This window comes from Emys orbicularis, chromosome 3 (genome assembly GCF_028017835.1).
Source record: "Emys orbicularis isolate rEmyOrb1 chromosome 3, rEmyOrb1.hap1, whole genome shotgun sequence".
Taxonomy (NCBI): domain Eukaryota; kingdom Metazoa; phylum Chordata; order Testudines; family Emydidae; genus Emys; species Emys orbicularis.
The window spans coordinates 102,280,908-102,300,819 of record NC_088685.1 but is presented as its reverse complement, the minus strand read 5'-3'; the positions used below and the strand labels follow the sequence as shown (position 1 = coordinate 102,300,819).

At 42.5% G+C, this 19,912-nt stretch overlaps 1 protein-coding gene across 1 annotated transcript in view; it reads left to right on the top strand.

The window, feature by feature from the left end:
- The window catches only part of EPB41L2 (erythrocyte membrane protein band 4.1 like 2), a 166,234-nt gene that overhangs the window by 125,894 nt on the left and 20,428 nt on the right, over positions 1-19,912 (top strand). The window contains exons 12-13 of the mRNA XM_065400935.1: positions 4,147-4,331; positions 16,339-16,401. Coding sequence (XP_065257007.1) covers positions 4,147-4,331; positions 16,339-16,401 — 248 coding nt within the window. The remainder of the gene's footprint in view (positions 1-4,146; positions 4,332-16,338; positions 16,402-19,912) is intronic.

Sequence of the window (19,912 nt, the reverse complement as noted above, 5' to 3'; positions counted from 1 at the left end):
TAGCACTGTACAGATATGAACAAATCATCCTCCGCACCCCTATAAAGTATCTCATGTTCTTCCTTGAGTGATTGTCCTTATGTGTTCCATTGTTGGTAAGTATGTACCCCGTGCTCTCGAGATTGAAATCCTTTGGCTAGCAATTTGCGTTGGGTTGCACCTGCACCTTGAGTGATGTCACACCATTTCCCCCCACACACACACACTCCAACTGGTGGCATAAAGGGTGGAGCAAGGCCACCCTCCCCTGAGTTCCTTCTTACTGCACATGGGGATGTCTTTATCTCCTGCAACTTGGCTAGCTTTGTTTGTGTATTATCTTAGTGAGTTAGCAGTTACTTTAGTTGAACTCAACTACTTTAGTTGTAGTTAGTTGACAGGTCTTTTGATAACTTTGGTTGTTTTTGTTTGTTTGTTTGTTTGTTTGTTTTAATATACTAGGTACTGAGCTCCAGCCATAATGACTGAGCCCAGATCCTCCAGTTTTAAATACTGCCCCTCATGTGAGGCAGCCATGCTTCTTAGTGATGGCATACCATGTTCATTTTGTCTAAGTGAGGGGCATATCGCTGAAGTGCTCAACATATAGATTACTTTCCAAATGAACTCAGAAAGTGAGGGACACTTGCCTGAAACTTTTCTTATAAGACCAGTCCATGAGATATCACTTTGATCCAGGCACTAAGGACCCTCTCAGAATAGAGCATCTTCTTCCAAGAGTGCTCTGGTGAGTGTTACCCTGGAATTGAGGGGTGTGTTACCCATTATTTGATCAAGCTAATTGCAGCCATATTGTGTGCATTCAGCCACCATGAATTAATAAAATAGAACACCACATAATTAAGGGTTAATTTAGACAAGCAGGGCTTTTGGAGGCAAGGTCAAATATTAGCTGCAGGCTTGCAGTTTCTGCTAATCAGAATGCGAGGAGGGGAGAAAAGAGTCAGCAAATTATGAGACTGAAGGAAAATAAGTGGATGGAGACCTTGAGTTTGGGCGCCTTTTGATATAGAAGCTTATTATGGCTAAGATTGTTAGAAATGTTTTGTTGATAAGTAGTTGATTGAAGTTAGGAGAAGTGATGACCCAGTAGGGGTCAGTACGAGCTATGTGTTTTGTAAAAAATAGTTTATAAAAAGACTAGATAATAGTGTCAGGTATCAGAGGGGTAGCCGTGTTAGTCTGGATCTGTAAAAAGCAACAGAGAGTCCTGTGGCAGCTTTAAGACTAACAGATGTATTGGAGCATAAGCTTTCGTGGGTGAATACTCACTTCGTCAGACGCGTTGTACGTCATGCGTCTGACGAAGTGGGTATTCACCCATGAAAGCTTATGCTCCAATACATCTGTTAGTCTTAAAGGTGCCACGGGACTCTCTGTAGATAATAGTGTGTGCTTTGGAGCAGTTCTCTTAAGCTGTCCCGAGAGACTTTTCCTGACCCCATACTCCCCAACTGGGAAGCGACCGGCCATCGCTGGCCTGCTACTAATTACTCAATAACATCTCAGATTTTAGGTTCACCTCTACCCCGATATAACACTGTCCTCGGGAGCCAAAAAATCTTACCGTGTTATAGGTGAAACCGTGTTATATTGAACTTGCTTTGATCCGCCGGAGCGCTGCTTTACCGCGTTATATCCGAATTTGTGTTATATCGGGTCGCATTATATCGGGGTAGAGGTGTAATTATTGGATGTTCTAAACCTATTGCTTATGTCTCTGTGTGCTTAAATCTAATCAATAGTAGTTTTAGATAAGATCATGCTCACTTGTACCAATCTTTCATCAGCCGGAAGCGCTGTGTTCCCATTGATTTAATCCTGACATCGCCTGGAGTGAAACAGTTAAGTTACCACAGCTTTGAGTTCTGAAAACCATGGGTAACCAGAGTGAGCTCTGACTCTCTGCTGTAAGCTCTCAAGCATCTTCTTTGTAAAAGACCCCTCAAGTCTTTGTGACTGGTTTCTGAGAGGTGTAGGACAGAGCGTTGCTCTGCAAAAGAGCACCGGCATAAATCACTTTCCCAGACACCCAATAAAATAAGGAGTTTAAATTCTCACTGACTTTCAATGGGAATTAGGCACCTAACTGATATTTGTGCCTTTGACAATCTCCCTCTATAATGTGCACAGCAAGGCATTCTCCTCTTGGTTTACACTAAGTCAGTAAAACTTTCTTGAGTAATTATTTTGCAACTTCAAGCCAAACAAATGTTTAAGATCAGATGTTTACATATAGATATTGTTCTTGGTACAGTGTCAATTCCATATCTGCTCATACTGCCCCAGATATGAGATTTTAGTAGTTTACCACCATCTTCTAGGATAATAATTCTATTTTTGCCCAGTAAAAGTTTGGTTACCTTTATAGATTATTGTAATATTAAACTGATTCATCCATACCCATTCAGCTGCTTCTTCTGCTTTCAAGTTCCTGTGGGCATCTCTCTGTGGTGTGCTGCTGTCACAGATCCACAGGCCCGGTGCTCTGGAACAGTCCCTGGGAGGACCCCTTCAGTGTGCCAGACCCACTTTAGGGTCACACTCTCACTAGAGTAAGCCAGTTGGCTTCACTGCCTCCTTAGATCAAACCTTGGAGCATTCAGCACCCTTGCTTCACACTGTGAGCTCCCTCCAGCAAGTCCACATGAGTTGGATACCTAAGAGAGAAACTTGTGCACCCAAAGGGAACAATGTACTCTCCCATCTTAATCTGCAGTGTCTCTCAGCCATCGTTGTAAAAGCAGAAGGGTTTATTAGCAGTCTGGAACACAGTGTAGAAAGTCCTTGGTTATCATAGACAGCATAGTTAATCTTGGTCTGTCCCAGAGCCATCTGACCCCTTGTTAGTCCCAGTCCTGGTGCATCCTGCTTCCAGCAGCCAACACCCCCACCTGGTCCCTCCTCAGTCCTTTGTTCTTGTTCCCAGGCAAACATTGTCACCATGCCCTCCTCCTTAACCCTTTGTTTTCCAGCTGGTCAAACCTGGCTGGCTTCCTAAGTAGGGTGGGCCATCCATCGTCATTAATTGCTAGGTGCCAAATGTCTGGGCAATTGGAGTGGCCATTGTCTTCTCGGACTCTCCGTGGTCATGGGGGCCAGGCTCCAGGCAGCTAGGAGTCGGTGAAACCTGTATCTCTGCATCTTTACAAAGGAAAACAACCTTTCCCCACCACCTAGTTAACCAGGCCCCACGCAGGGGAAACTGAGGCACACACAATATTCATACAAAATATTATGAAAAATTCCCCCTCAGTCACAGCTACCATTTCTGTTAGCTTTCTTGGCTTGTGTAATCCTGTCAGAATTCTTCACCCATGTATATTTATTCCTCTGGCCACTTTTCACTGCTCTCTTGCAGCTCTTCTCAAAGGTGTACTTATTTAAACTGTTTTAATTTCAGGTTGAATGTCTGCTGCATTATTGCCAGTGTTTTGGCTGAGCCAGCTGGTCTTAGAGCTCCTCCTGCTGGTTAATACTATTATAGTGATTCTAGCTGTCAGAATAAAATTGATTCAATATCTCTAATGTCTTTTGTGTTTGTTACGTCATACATCAAATATACATATTAAGTATTGCCAGTAACTAGCTAACAGGAATGAGTAAACCAAGTTGGCTAAAAGAAAAAACAACTCAAGTTTCTCTCAATATACAAAGTTTGAAAAAGTGTAACTTTTTTTTATGTTGAACTTTGTGTGTTTCTACAGTGTTTTGTCTGTGTTCAGAAGTAGAAATACTTTGAGAGAACTATATGTGCATGGTGTTTCTGTATTAGCTGAAAACCGAATGTACTGAAAATATCAAATTTGCGCAAGACTGTTTTTATCATGGGTATATAATGACATGTCACCAAAAATGTGATAATTTTTAAAATGGCTACTTGACTATAGTATTTTCTCTGTATAGTACGTACACATTACAATTAGGAACAGTTATCCATTGCCGGTTGTATAAATGCAGTTAGAATCATACACTTGGGATGTTATCATAACTTCATTTACTGTTCAGTTACACAGTTTTCCCCTGGATTGTTCTTATCCCTAAATGGCTAAGCCATTGTGAAACAGAGTATTTTATGTTCAGAAGTCATGAAAATAAAAATTTCCAGCATACCTAGAATAACCAAAATTTTCTGTTCTGTAATAGCTCCTGTGGGTATCACAGACCAAAGTCTGCTAAGGGATTTTTCTGCTACCACAGTGGGACCTGCTGGTGTTATGGTCTTTGATGGTGAAGCTGTTGGCCAGACCAAGTTAAAAAATGGCGAAAGTAGAGATGAGGATGGAAGCCCAACTAAAATTCCACAACTGGAATTAACCCCGGATGAAAAGGTATGATGGATTGTAACAATAAAAATAACTCTTAACAAACATTTAAAGTGGAGTTGTATGTCTTTTTAAAAATAACAAGCAGCATACTAGAAGATATTGTTAATAAATTATTTCAAACTCCTCCTTTATGTTTAACCAGCGTATTTTATATAACCAAAAGGGAGGAACAAATTGCAAATTTGCATGTGTGACATTCAATGTTGTGATTTTTTTTCTTTTAATTGTTGCTACAAGTTAATTTTAATTTGCCATAATTAGGCACTACTTTTCTCTTAACTTACTTTAAGCTACATTTAGCTAGTTTATATAATTTTTACTATGAACAAACTTCTAAAAATTGTGCTAGTATATCTGGTATCATACACAACCTGTTGTTTGGTTGTGTATATTTTGTCTTTTTCAAGTAAATTTCAATGCTTAACATGGTGCTTGCTTTATTTGCCAACTGCAAAAATCTTTTAAGCTGTTCCTTTTATACATCAGTTTCAGTTATAGAAACACATTAACTTATTAAAAGAATTTCCATGTAGAACTGATGCACAGCTTTCCAGGGAAAGTTCAGTTTGTTGATGGTGGAGAAACTGTAATGCAAGTGGCAATTTACTTGTCTTATTTATTGGCGTTAGTGAGGAAGCAGATCATAAACTTTAATTTGGATTTTGTTTTATATGCTTTCACATCAATATTTGTGGCAACACCTCTTTCCAAAATGTAAGCTCAAGCTTTGGAGTTCAGAAATAGTTCCAGTTATACAAATGTGTTTCTATAACTGGAAAAGCTCAACGGTTTGAGAAGGGCTTGCATGTTTTATGAAGCTATTCAGTGAGGCTTGCTACATGTATGAGCTCTGTATGCCTGTTTTTCCTAGCAGACATCCAGAAATTTCCGTTGCTCTCAGGTTTTTTAAAAAACCTTAAGGAATTTTCATTTTGAAAACTGCATTTTTGTGTATTAGGCAGAGAGTACCCAAATCACTGCCCAGGGCACAACATTTGGGCTGTTGAGTCTCCCAATGCAGCTTACAGCACAGCCCCCCTCATCCTATAACTGCAATGCGAGACCAAACATGAACAGCCTCATGTTTTTATTGCCAGGGAACTTAAACAACCAACTTCTAGTCAGTCAAGGAAAAACACACAGTTCTACATTTGATGAAAACATGTATTTAGGTAAATTAATATGCAAATTTTGGCTCCTGGCAAGATATCAATGTGGTCCCTCAGAGTCACAAAGCTGGGGCACCCTAGGATAGATTACGCAACCAAGAAAGATTCCTCAGCCATGGGATGGAAAAGCTCAACGGTTTGGGAAGGGCTTGCATGTTTTATGAAGCTATTCAGTGTAGCTTGCTACATGTATGAGCTCTGCAAATAGCATTTTCTAAATACTATTTATTTCTTTTTTTGCTGTTTTTAAATTCCAGAGGAAATGGTAGTAAATCCTAGGATCAAAGTGCCTGCTTGTCTTTTTTACATGCTGCTGTATACCATGAACTTTTTAATGTTTGTTTGCTCCCATCAGTTGTGACTGCATTTATTACCGTTCAAAAGTGCAAAGTTTGTCACAACCTTAAAACAAAAAATCTGTAATGGGTTCAGATTCCGAATTCTTAAAACTGGACAAGTGGGCTAATTTTTAAAAATACATGGGGCTTTTCAATTTTTATTTGGCTTTTATATTGCATTGGTAGTGCTGGCTCTACTTCTGAGTAAAAGGTTTCACTAACTAACAATTTCTTTTTTCCCCCTCTTCTTGTGCATTCTTTCTGCCTACAAACTTACATTGTGTTGTGTTTTCGTATTCAACTGTGGCTGGACTTTTTTTTCAGTCCCTTCACATGTATCCACCATCACCACCCCTTCACTGTGTTTCATCCTGTCGCACAAACCTGGCAACTATCCCTGAGATGAACATGCTTTTGGACATTTCAGAGGAAGATCCCTTTCAGGAATATGTCCATAGCCTCTCAGACTGCTGGGAGTGCAGTCCCATGAGAGTAATACCAACTCACTGTGGAAATGAAGAGACATTGCCTAATAATATCTTGGAGCCTATGAGACCCCCAGTTAGACACCATTCTTCTCCTGCAATAGAGGGAAAGCCCCATAAAACAGTTGACTACAAAGATACTGAGTTTAGTTTTTCATTAAGCTTTAGCAAACTCTTTGCTTCTAATTTCCTTTCACTGCTTGATGAGGATGGTTACATCAGTTTTCCTAGCCTCCCTGAGGTTTGCATCTCCTACCTCCCACCTGGTCTTCAACACTATGTTCCTATCACCTCTCCCTCATTCATTCCCTCTTTTCTCCTTATCTTTGTGCTGCTTCTCTCTGCTTTTCAGTCTGTTCCTTTCTCACTCACATTTTCCCTTCCTCTCGCTCTGTCCCTCTGCTACCTGGAGCCTAAGGCGACTTCATTGAGCGCCTCTTATGACAATGACCTGAATGACAAAGCAGAGGAAGAGGAGGTGTGTAACTTTGTCACTTAAATGCTGCCACCTGCACATGGACTTTGCATCTGCACACTGAGGAGCACTCAACCTTGCACACGTCCTAGTGTACAATATAAATGTCTTTGTAACGGTTCTCATTCATGGTAACTTGCCACTGATATACTGAGGTTCTCTAAATAAATAAATGTCTGGTTTTTTTTTCAGTGTGTTGCAACATACATAATTTTGATTATATCCCTTGGGTGCTGTATCTAAGGAGGAAATTTTTTTTGTAATTGAAAAGATTTGAGCACATTATTATTATTTTATTAGACCTATTTTGGAATAAGATTAATAATCAGTAGAATTATTGAGCAACATTCCTCTGTTATACTAATTGTTAAATCAGTCATAAACTATTGCCCTTCTCAGTCTGTTAACTTTGAAATACAAACATGGAGCTGAATCTCAGCAGTTCTCTTTAAATCTGTAAAGTAAAAATCTCTTATTTTAGTTCAGCAAACTGTGAAAGCTGTAAACAGTATTCCTTCTTATAGTCGTATCCCTGTGGATGCTCCACTTCAGGTGGTGCGCATGTGCCTCTTGAACCCTTGATCATAGATTTCTAGCTAGCACTGTCCATTCAGCCCATGCATGTGCCCTGTGCCTTTTCATGGCAGACACCAGGCTGTATAGGGGTGCACTAAGGGTGGACAAATCGCCCTTAGTTTCTCCTCTACTGCCTTGGCCCGAGACAGAACACTGTCCTCCTACAGCGTTCTTGGCCTTTTGTCTTTCTTAAAGTTAGTTACTTTATAGTTGTAGGTTTCTGTTTAGTGTTCAGTTTAATTAGTTAGTTTTAGCTGAGAAGACTGTTTGTTTGTTTTTTTCCCCTCCCTTTTATCCCGGGATATTTGTCTTCTCCTGGCGGGGTATGCTTGGTTTGACATGCTTCAAACGTCACCACTCTTGCTGGGAGGCTAAACTGGTAAGCAACAGGCACTCCCAAGTGCATCCGTTGCCTGGGGGAGTCCCACATCTCTCAGAAGTGTTCCTTCTGTTTGGCCCTTAAGTCCAGGGCTAGGAAGAGCAGGGAGATAAAGCTCAGACTGTTGGCTATGGAACGTTCCCTGCAACCGCTCTGTAAGCCAGGTCAGGAGACACGCCACACCACCCCATATATCTGTCCCCAGACAGATCCAGTGCCCCATCAGATTCGGGGCATGCTTCCCCCAAGGAAGGGATATCTTTGGATGCTGGGAAGACTCACAAAAAGAGGAGTGCAGACTTTTTCTAACGAGCCAGCTTCAAAAAAGACCAGGTCCCTGTCAAGGTCCTCAGTGTCTGATGTTACCGTTGAGGCCAAGGACTCGTCCTTGGGTACTGCGAAGCCTGGAGCTCTAAGGACAGGAGGCACAGCTCTGTTAGTGCACTGTACCCTCCACCAGTAAGGAAGGTAAGCTCAGGGTACCATCGAACTCAGCACTGTCATCGGCACCAAAGCATTCTACTGAGCTGTTGATGTTGTGCAACTTAATCCAGCCGTTGGTACCAAAGCAAACAGCTCAGCTGGGGGTATCTATACAAGTGGTACCCTCTGTACTGAGCAAGCATCAGTGCCTGATATCTACAACATTTGAGTTCACCCATCATTGTTGGCACCATCACCTCCAGCTATGGCATCCAGTACCACAGGAGTTCTGATACCTGAGGGACCTCTGTGTCGGACGAACCAGAATCTCTGTTGTTGTCTGGTACCGCCTGTCTCACAATACTGAGACCTCGGTCTTTGTGTGGCCTCTCTGTGACACAGGACTCTCCTCATCTACATTGGATGTCCCCCATGGGAGGATGCAGAGGAGGACGACTCCCAATCGAGCTCCTCAATTTCTGCCAGGAGTTCTCTTATGTACCCCTTTGGGAAACCGCCCTCGCACAGAGAGGACCTTGTGTGACACCAAGGATGGTGGAACCAACCTTGTATGCCACCCCCGTTCCTTATGTAGTGGCCATACTGTGATGTGTGGCCTGCCTATCACCAGCAATTTAACAATCCACAAATACCTTCTCTCAGGGAGACCAGGGTTTCGCGTCCTCCTGTACCCCATGACAGGAGGAGATGCTTGAAGAGCAGGAGGCTAGGGCAAATGAGGAAGTTACCCCTGAGATTCCCATTTCACCGTCATTGCCGAAGAAGCAGTTATGCCTCCACCACCTTCCATGGCTGACAACTTCAGACAATTTCAGGACTTAATTAGAAGGGTAGTTGACACCTTCCAGATCTCTCTGGAGGAGGTAAAAAATCCACAGCACAAGCTGCTAGATATTTTGCAGTCAGCAACACCCTCCAGACCAGCACTACCTGTTAATGAGGCTCTCCTGGTTCCAGCTAAGACGGTATGGCAGACACTGACCACTGTTCCACCAATGCGCAAAAGGGCGGATAAGAAATATTATGTGTCCCTTAAGGATTCAGACTTTTATTTTCCTACCCCCCACCTAACTTATGTGGTCATGGCCAAATACAGCCTTACTAATTACAACAAGTTCACGGCATTTATTGAGTATCTGCCACACAACTGCAGGGAGGAATTCCAGTCCATAGTTGCGAAGAGTGAGCTATTGGCCAGAACAGCTCTCCAAGAGTCCCTAGACTCTCAGACACTGCTGCCAGATCCATCTCCATAGCAGTAGCTTTGCACAGGACATCATGACTCGAACTTTCAGGGTTTCTGGTAGAGGTTCAGAACACTGTAGAGGATCTCCCCTTTGATGTTCATAAGCTTTTCTCATACACCACGAATGACTCTCTGCACACGCTGAAGAAATCCAGGGCTACCCTGTGTTCCTTGGGCATTTACATACCTTATGAGCAAGAAACATTTTAATAGGGCACAGACTCCTCAGACATCATGCCATGCTCAGTTCTTGGGGTACCGCAGACCTGCAGAACTCCCCAGAAAGAGAGACGGGTTTAAAGGAAGAGGGCCACCCAACCACCCTTCATGACCACCCAAGCATCATCTAAATAGTAGTTTTGATGAGTTGAGAGTTTGAATCCTCCCACTCCTCTGATTTTTACAGTTGTGTCCTTTAACCTTCTCTTTGGAGACTGTCTTGTCCATTTCCACCAGGCTTTGGAGTGAATCACCAGTGGCTCTTGGAGGTCATAGGCTATGCCATGCAGTTTCTGGCACTTCTTCCCTTCCACCCCCTTCCCTGTCCCTCTTCAGGGACCCCTCTCACAAACTTCTACTAAGGCAAGAGGTGGAGACTGTCTTCCGACTAGGAGCAATGGCAGTGGTCCCTTCCACTTACAGGGGCAGTGAGTTCTACTCAAAATACTTCCTAGAACCAAAGAAGGATGGAGGTTGGAGGCTGATCTTAGATCTGAGACAGCTGAACAAGTTTGTGACACCTCAAAAGTTCAGGATTGTGACTTTAGCAACTATAAATCCTTCACTAGAGGAAGCAACAGAGGGTCCTGTGGCACCTTTAAGACTAACAGAAGTATTGGAGCATACTGACGCGTCTGATGAAGTGGGCATTCACCCACGAAAGCTTATGCTCCAATACTTCTGTTAGTCTTAAAGGTGCCACAGGACCCTCTGTTGCTTTTTACAGATTCAGACTAACACGGCTACCCCTCTGATACTTGTCACTAGAGGAAGGGGGTTGGTTTTCATCCCTTGGCTGACAAGATGCCTACTTCCATATAACTATACGCTCATCACACTGCAGAGATGACCCATGCCTGCTGATTGGAGGGCAGGGAAGCAGAGTGAAGGCAGCTGGCTTCAGCAGTGCTACTGAGCATGCTTAGTCCATGTGAGCATTCTCAGTACAAGGCAAGCAGCAAATCGGGGGGAGGAGGGGTGTTGTGACCCCCACATACTCCATTTCTCCCACCACCACCACGTGTCACCTCTGTCACACAGGAAATACCTACGATTCACCATAGTCCAAGATCATTTCCAGTATGGAGTTTATCCCTTTGGCCTACCCTCATCTCCAATGGGATTTTCAAAGGTTCTGGTGGTAGTGGTGGCTTACCCTTGGCAGGAAGCGATTCTTGTCCTCCCATACCTTGATGACTGGCTACTCAAGGGCCATTCTTTCAAGGCAGTGTTATCGTCCACCCATAAGGTGCTTGCTCTGTTCAAAGAGTTGGGCCTACAACTGAATATAAAGAAATCTACACTGGTATCAGTACAAAGGATGCAGATTATAGGGGCGTTCTTGGACTCAGTGACAGCCAAAGCGCACTGCTCTTTAGACAGATTTCTGGCCATGTCAAGACTGTCAGGGACAATTCAGGGAAGCTCACAATCACAATAAGGAACTGTCTTCAACTCTTGGGCCATATGGCAAATTGCACCTTGTGACCAATCATGCAAGGCTATGCTTCCACTGCTTCCAGGATTGGCTAAGAGCTGTCTCTTCTCCAACCAGGTACACCTTGGACGGGAGGGTAACAATCTCCTTGCACATAAAGAACTCACTAAACTGGCGGAAGGAGCATGTCTGTGCAGGCATCCCTTTCTGTCGCCCAACCCCATCAGTGACTCTAAGAACCAGTTCATCCAGAACAGTTCACCCAGAACTCCACTGGCCATCACCTACAGTCCTCAGCTTAAACCTCTCCAACGCATCATCAGTGATCTACAACCCATCCTGGACAATGATCCCTCACTTTCACAGACCTTGGGAGGCAGGCCAGTCCTCGCACACAGACAACCCGCCAACCTTAAGCATATTCTCACCAGCAACCACGCACCGCACCATAACAACTCTAACTCAGGAACCAACCCATGCAACAAACCTCAATGCCAACTCTGCCCACATATCTACACCAGCAACACCATCACAGGACCTAACCAGATCAGCTTCAACATCACCGGCTCATTCACCTGCACGTCCACGAATGTTATATATGCCATCATGTGCCAGCAATGCCCCTCTGCTATGTACATTGGCCAAACTGGACAGTCACTACGCTAGAGGATAAATGGACACAAGTCAGATATCAGGAATGGCAATATACAAAAACCTGTAGGAGAACACTTCAACCTCCCTGGCCACACAATAGCAGATGTAAAGGTAGCCATCTTACAGCAAAAAAACTTCAGGACCAGACTCCAAAGAGAAACTGCTGAGCTCCAGTTCATTTGCAAATTTGACACCATCAGATCAGGATTAAACAAAGACTGTGAATGGCTATCCAACTACAGAAGCAGTTTCTCCTCCCTTGGTGTTCACACCTCAACTTCTAGCAGAGCACCTCCCCCTCCATACTGATTTATACCTGCCTCTGGAAATTTCCATTACTTGCGTCTGATGAAGTGGGCATTCACCCACGAAAGCTTATGCTCCCAATACTTCTGTTAGTCTTAAAGGTGCCACAGGACCCTCTGTTGCTTTTTACAGTTCATCCATGTTAGGATTCCTGTTGGGGAGCCAACCTCACAGTTCAGGGTAGGTGGACAGTCCATGAAACCAGTCTCCACATCAACCTGTTGAAGCTCAGGGTTGGTCAGGAACACTTGTCTCCATTTCCTGCCATCATCAGAGGCAAAAACGATCAGGGTCATGATGGACATGTCCTGCATGTTTTACATCAACAAGCAGGGAGGAGCAAGATTCACCTCCTTGTGTGGTGAAGCTATAAAACTCTGGAAATGGTGCATAACCAACCATATCTAGGTTTCAGCAGTCTACCTTCTGGGCATCTGGAACACCGCAGCAATGCCCTCAGCAGACGCTTCTCCCAGGACTACGAAAGGGAGCTGGTTGCTCAGGTTCTCCACAGCATATTCCAGAGAAGGGGTCAAGGCAGGGGGGCTGGATCACCACTCCCTGGGGGACACCTTCCTTCTACCATGGAAAAAGAGTCTGTTCTATGCCTTTTCCCCAATGTCCCCAATTCTAAGGGTGCTGAACAAGATCAAGCAGGACAAGGCCAGAGTTATACTTGTAATACCTACTTGACAGAGACCTGCTTCAGCTCTGTGTTCAACCACCAATCAAGTTCCCAACCATTCCTCATCTCCTGTCTCAGGGTGGGGGTTCCATGCTCCACCCCAATCTGGCAGTTCTGCACCTCAGGGTGTGGCTCGTGCATGGTTCTCAGGAATAGCTGTTTCCTACTCTACGAAGGTGCAGCAGGTGTTATTAAACAATAGAAAAAACATCAACCGATCTGCAGAAATGGAAGAGATTCATCCAATGGTGTGGCCTTCACTACCTCCAGTTGGAATCAGTTCCCCATTCTAGATTACCTGCCAGATCTGAAGACATCTGTGGTATCCATCAGTTCAGTCAAGATACACCTGGCTGCCATATCGGCCTTTCTTCCCGCTGTTGAGGGATTCTCCATTTTTGCTACCTGGTGGTATCCAGATTAAGAGTCTGGGCAATCTCTTCCCACACACTAGACATCCCGTATCCTGTCTTGGGACCTCAACCTGGTTCTCAACCACCTCATGAGACCTCCATTTGAACCAATGGTGACCTGTTCTCTTTCTTTATCTACAAAGATGGCCTTCTTAGTTGCCATCACGTTGGCCCATAGGTTCTGGGAGATTGTTGCCTTGATGGCATACTCCCTTTATCATGTTTTTTTAATAAGATGTCTTTAAATCCGCATCCTAAATTCCTCCCAAAAGTTGCATCAGATTATCTGTCATCTTAACCAATATATCCATCTGCCAGTGTTTTTTCCAAAATCTCATAGTTCTCAACAGGAATCCTATTTCCATACCCTGGAATTAGAAAGGCCTTGGCCTTCTACCTAGGGATGACTAAGAAGTTTGAGATCACCTAGACTCTTCATATCCTTCTCAGATAGGTCTACGGGGGGCTCCTATTTCTGCTTACAGGCTTTCAAAATGGATATTGGGTTGTATCTCTGGCTGTTATGAATTTTCAGGTGCTGAGCCCCTCCCCCCGCATGGGGTGAGAGTGCATTCAGCGAGATTGCAGGCAACATCTACTGCATTTTTGAAGAATATCCCAGTATATGAGATTTGTAGAGCCGCTACATGAACTTCAATCCATAGGTTTTTCAAAGCATTATGCCCTGCTCCATGCCATCAGATCCGATGCGACACATAAGAACAGCCATACTGGGTCAGACCAAAAGTCCATCTAGCCCAGTATCCTGTTTTCCAACAGTGGTCAATGCCAGGTGCCCCAGAGGGAACAAACAGAAGAGGTAATCATCAAGTGATCCAACTGCTGTCGCCCATTCCCAGCTTCTGGCGGCTAGGGGCATCATCCCTGCCCATCCTGGCTAATAGTCATTGATGGACCTATCCTCCATGAACTTATCCAGTTCTTTTTTTTAACCCTGTTATAGTCTTGGCCTTCACAACATCCTCTGGAAAGGAGGTTCACGACATCCTCTGGTAAGGAGGATGCAGTATTGTTGTTCAGTTCTGAGCCATGGTCCAAAGCCGCCCTCCTAGGGATACTGCTCAGAAGTCATCTGAAGTGGAGCACTCATAGGGACACTACTCAAAGAAGAAGAAAATGTTACTCATCCTGTGCAGGAACTGTAGTTCTTACAGTGCTAAGATGTCCTATGGGTGCTCCATTACTTACCCTCCTTCCCCTCTGCTTTGGTTGTTCCCTAGGGGATGAGTAAGTAGAGGAGGAGCTGAGGGCATTTTGCCTCCACACCCCTATATAGCCTCAGTGTCTGCCATGAGAAGGCATAGGGCATGCACACGAGCTAAACGGACACTGCTAGCTAAAAATCACCGATCAAGGGCTTGAGGCACATGAGCACCTGAAATGGGGCACCCATATGGGGACACATCTCAAAGAACTACAGTTACTGCACGGGGTGAGTAACATTTCCTTTTTTTTGTAATTCATGCCTTCAAAGAGGGCACTAGAATTATGGCTGTTTCTGCTTTACATGGGTGTGTGCAAAGTTGAGTGTCTGTCCAAGGTTCTCCCTGGCTTTTAGTGTTTTTATTCATATTTAGCAATAGTTAAGGTGAAGACTAGTTTCTTTTATTCAACTGGATTGCCGGTTAAGTAGCTGACCTTTTAATCATCAACATGTGAACATTTTAAAAATGTTAAAGTATGTAGTTTTAAAGTTGCTATGCAAAAGCATCAGTCTCATTAAGTGTGTGTACTCTGAACATCTGATCTGGCTGATAATACAGTGCCTGTTCTCCGTATGGCTGCTGCATGTGATAGCAAATACACCATGCACTGTAAAAGGGGAGAATTTACTATGAACTTCAATGGCAATATGAAGCAAAATACTATAGCCTTATAACTGAGAGCCTTGAAATGAGTGAGTCCATTATTTATTTCAAATTTTGTAGTAATTCAGAAATAACTGTGAGACAGTGTTGTATATAGCAGAGTACTTTCTCTTAGATATGTGACATGACATCTGTAAAAGACATATATATAGTAAAGGAAGTCTAAAGTGGTGTAAATAAACATCACTAAAGATTTTCTCCATCCATAATATAGTTCAACATACCTTTTGATGTGAAATTGCAACAAATGCACTAACCTCAAATAAGTGAGAGGTGAAGGAAAATGTGATAAACTAAGAAAAAAATGACATACGATGTGATGTATTCCCTCACACAAAGTTTGGAATTAAGCAATATATGTAATAAAAGTAAACCACTTATCAATACTTGCGATCTTGCACAGTGATCCTTTGAAAACCTGGCAATTGATGTTTGTGCCTCAGGGTATTTTCAAAAAATAATTTATCTCCTTAAAGTTGCATTCAGAATACTTATAAGCAGGATGTAATATTTTTTTTAAGTTATCTCATATTTTGCATTTAAAAAAAGCAAAAATCTTCAGGTATCCCACACAATATCAGGCATTTACAGTAATCATTTGCCATTTTACCAAAACCAATTCATAGTATAAACTCCACTTTAAATGCTTTTATAAAGTATCTCCGTAATTGAATTTGACATCAAGCTTTGGGGCAATATGGCTTTTCTCCTTCTCCTCTGTCTTAATTTTCCACCCTTCAATGGGGAAAGCATGAAAAATGCAGCAACAGAGAGATGGGGGGAGAGAGAGAGAGAAACTTCCATTTTCCATTTCATATATGCCAAATATTACTTCAGCCATTTCTACAACACTGTAGGTGGAGGAAGACCAAAGTGGCTTAATAATTTCAGCAGCGTCTGTGGCCGAAACAGTAAAGGTATATAAACATAGCACATGATTTGCAGCTTTTACAAACAAAGGAAGCCTCTCTGTTGCTCCCATAGATCACACTAACAACTCCTTTCTTTTGATGATTTGCCATGTGCCTTCATGTAGGTGGAAACCGGAGAGGAGGAAACGCAGCAGCAGGTCGATGCTATTTTTCAGTTAAATCTGGTTATTGTTGCCTGCCGTTGTTAGTGTTTTGAAGCTTCTGTAGGTTTTGTCTGAATAGTGGCTTTTGTTCTTACCATTTATCCCCCTGTTTATTTTTTAAACTCTGTTATCGATCTGAGGGTCCTTTTTGGTTACTTGCTGATACATTTTATGTTCATTTTGCTTTCTTGTGTGTGTGTGTGTGGTTTAATTTCACAGAACAATTCCTTGAAAGTAAACGGGGAAAATATTTATGTCAGACATAGCAATTTAATGTTGGAGGTTTGTATAACATAAGGAACACTTTCTGTTCTCATGGGCTGCCAGGCTGCATGGGATGGGAGGTCACCTGCAGGCTGTTATGGACACAGTGCATGAAATGCATGGGGAAATGCAACTTGGAGATGCATGTTGTAAATTCTAGTTTTTCCATAAAGGAACAGCTTGTAAGTGTGAATCTGCTAGAAGTTTTCAAAGTGGCAATTGGGAATAATAGCCCTGTTTAGGTAATAAATCAAATTCACTGGTCCATTAATTACCCTAAAATGGGATTTTTACTTGCCACACAAACCTACTACTTAATGTGTACCTCATGTAGGCTGTAGTTTAAGGCTCTCACTTAATATTTTTCATTTTCTTTTCTGACACATGTGTACTTGAAATGTGAGCTGGTGTGCTCTGGAGGAATAAGCATAGATTCGTAGATTCCAAGGGCAGGTGGGACCATTGTGATCAACTAGTCTGACCTCCTGTATAAGACCTGCCATGGAACCTCTCCAACATAATTCCTAGGTCATATCTTTTAGAAAAATATTTGATCTTGATTTTAAAATTGTCTGTGATAGAGAATCCACCACAACCCAGGGCAAAATGTTCCAATGCTTAACTGGGGAAAGCAGTGGATGTGTTATTCCTTGACTTTAGCAAAGCTTTTGATACGGTCTCCCACAGTATTCTTGACGCCAAGTTAAAGAAGTATGGGCTGGATGAATGGACTGTAAGGTGGATAGAAAGCTGGCTAGATCGTCGGGCTCAATGGGTAGTGATCAATGGCTCCATGTCTAGTTGGCAGCCGGTTTCGAGCGGAGTGCCCCAAGGGTCGGTCCTGGGGCCAGTTTTGTTTAATATCTTTATTAATGATCTGGAGGATGGTGTGGACTGCACTCTCAGCAAGTTTGCAGATGACACTAAACTGGGAGGCGTGGTCGATACGCTGGAGGGTAGGGATCAGATACAGAGGGACCTAGACAAATTAGAGGATTGGGTCAAAAAAAACCTGATGAGGTTCAACAAGGACAAGTGCAGAGTCCTGCACTTAGGACGGAAGAATCCTATGCACTGCTACAGACTAGGGACCAAATGGCTAGGTAACAGTTCTGCAGAAAAGGACCTAGGGGTCACAGTGGACGAGAAGCTGGATATGAGTCAACAGTGTGCTCTTGTTGCCAAGAAGGCTAACGGCATCTTGGGCTGTATAAGTAGGGGCATTGCCAGCAGATCGAGGAACGTGATCGTTCCCCTTTATTCGACATTGGTGAGGCCTCATCTGGAGTACTGTGTCCAGGTTTGGGCCCCACACTACAAGAAGGATGTGGAAATATTGGAAAGAGTCCAGCGGAGGGCAACAAAAATGATTAGGGGTCTGGAGCTCATGACTTATGAGGAGAGGCTGAGGGAACTGGGATTGTTTAGTCTCCAGAAGAGAAGAATGAGGGGGGATTTGATAGCTGCTTTCAACTACCTGAGGGGGGGTTCCAAAGAGGTTGGAGCTCGGCTGTTCTCAGTGGTGGCAGATGACAGAACAAGGAGCAGTGGTCTCAAGTTGCAGTGGGGGAGGTCTAGGTTGGATATTAGGAAACACTATTTCACTAGGAGGGTGGTGAAGCACTGGAATGCTTTACCTAGGGAGGTGGTGGAATCTCCTTCCTTGGAGGTTTTTAAGGCCCGGCTTGACAAAGCCCTGGCTGGGATGATTTAGTTGGGAACTGGTCCTGCTTTGAGCAGGGGGTTGGACTAGACGACCTCCTGAGGTCCCTTCCAACCCTGATATTCTATTCTAACTACCCTCACTGTTACAAATTTACTCACAATGAGGGAAGTCCCATAATCTTGAATTTCTAATCCTGGCTCTGCCAGTGACCCGCTGTGTGGCTTTAGGCAAATCACTTAAAATCCTGTTTTAGTATTCCCATTTTTTGAAATGTGACTAATTCTTATTTTCTAAAGAATTAATTATTAGTGAGGATTAATGTTTGTAAATGGCTTTGAATTTGGAGCACTATTTAAGTATGGTTATTATTTATTATTGGAGTAGAGACATTTTGTTTTAATAAATAATTAGTTTGTACAGTTCATTCATGCTGGAATATATTATGGCAGTACCTCTTGTTGCAGTCAGTATAGTTTGTATGGTAATGAATAACTGAAAGTAAACTAACAAAACTTGCACAAAATATATAGAAAAATCCTATCCTATGTCTATTTAGCCTTGCCCATCCAAATGGGGCTATAGGGAATTCCCTCTGTCACGAAAGAGCTTATCTCTTATTTAATGACTGTAGTATTCATACAGTAATATAAAGATTTGTAGATTACAGTAACTTGACTAATCTGTTGTTGCTTTTGGCAGCTTTTGATAACTGTTCAAAATTTATTTTTGCATAATTTACTAAAACAACGAAAGCATGTTCTTCATAACCTTGCTTTGAACAAGTCCAAGAAATGTGCCTAGTTTCTCAAGCCACAATAATTGTTTACAACAACCCATAAAAATATGTCATTGGCTTCAGTTGTTTAATATCACTGCCGTTCTATGGAATTGCTGTGGTATAACCTGTGTTTTTTATATTCCACCAATAATTAAGAAAACTTGTTTTTGTTTAAACCAAAGAGCTTTTTAAAAAAATCTCGAAATAGATGCATCCAGGATCCAGGCCTAAATTTTTAGTATCAAATTTATTTTTTACAGGTTTACTTCAGAATTGACAATGAAACAAAGTAGAAGCTGATTAGTCAGTATCACTTTCTGATTTTCATGCACTAGTACAGTTCTGTTATTTGTGTTGTAAACACTGCAGAGGTACAACGAGGAGTCCAGTGGCACCTTAAAGACTAACAGATTTATTTGGGCAAAAGCTTTCGTGGGTAAAAAACCCACTTCTTCAGATGCATGGAGTGAAAATTACAGAAAAAGTGGTAACTCCCTTCTCTTTATGTGCCAATATATATTTATGCCTGTCTCTGTAATTTTCACTCCATGCATCTGAAGAAGTAGGGTTTTTTACATGAAAACTTAAGCCCAAATAAGTCTTTAAGGTGCCACCAGACTCCTTGTTGTTTTTGTGGATACAGACTAACACGGCTACCCCTCTGATACTGCAGAGGAACATTTTCAAATCCTAGCCAAAATGTTTTAGTAAAAATTCAGACACATGTTTTTTAAGTAGCTACATAATGCCTTTTTTTATGAAAACTAAATCTTGGGCCTAAATTATTAAATATTATCAAAAGTCCAAATTCTTTTTTTAGTTACTGTAGGTACTTTGATTTCATAGTACACTTATTTTTGGGTCTCAATTCTAAACTTAATTGCTGGCTGTTGAACTCATAAAGTCAACTGCTCCAATGTCTGTGTTTGCATACACAGAGTAGTTTTTTTTCACAAGATGAGGAATGGTATGAAGTGAAAGATTATGCTTGCTGTATGTAATTTGCTCCTCCTGCATAAAGCCCAAGTGTTTAGGTTATATGCAAGTGAAGTTTCAGAAATGTTGGGGAGCTGAACTCTACTTCC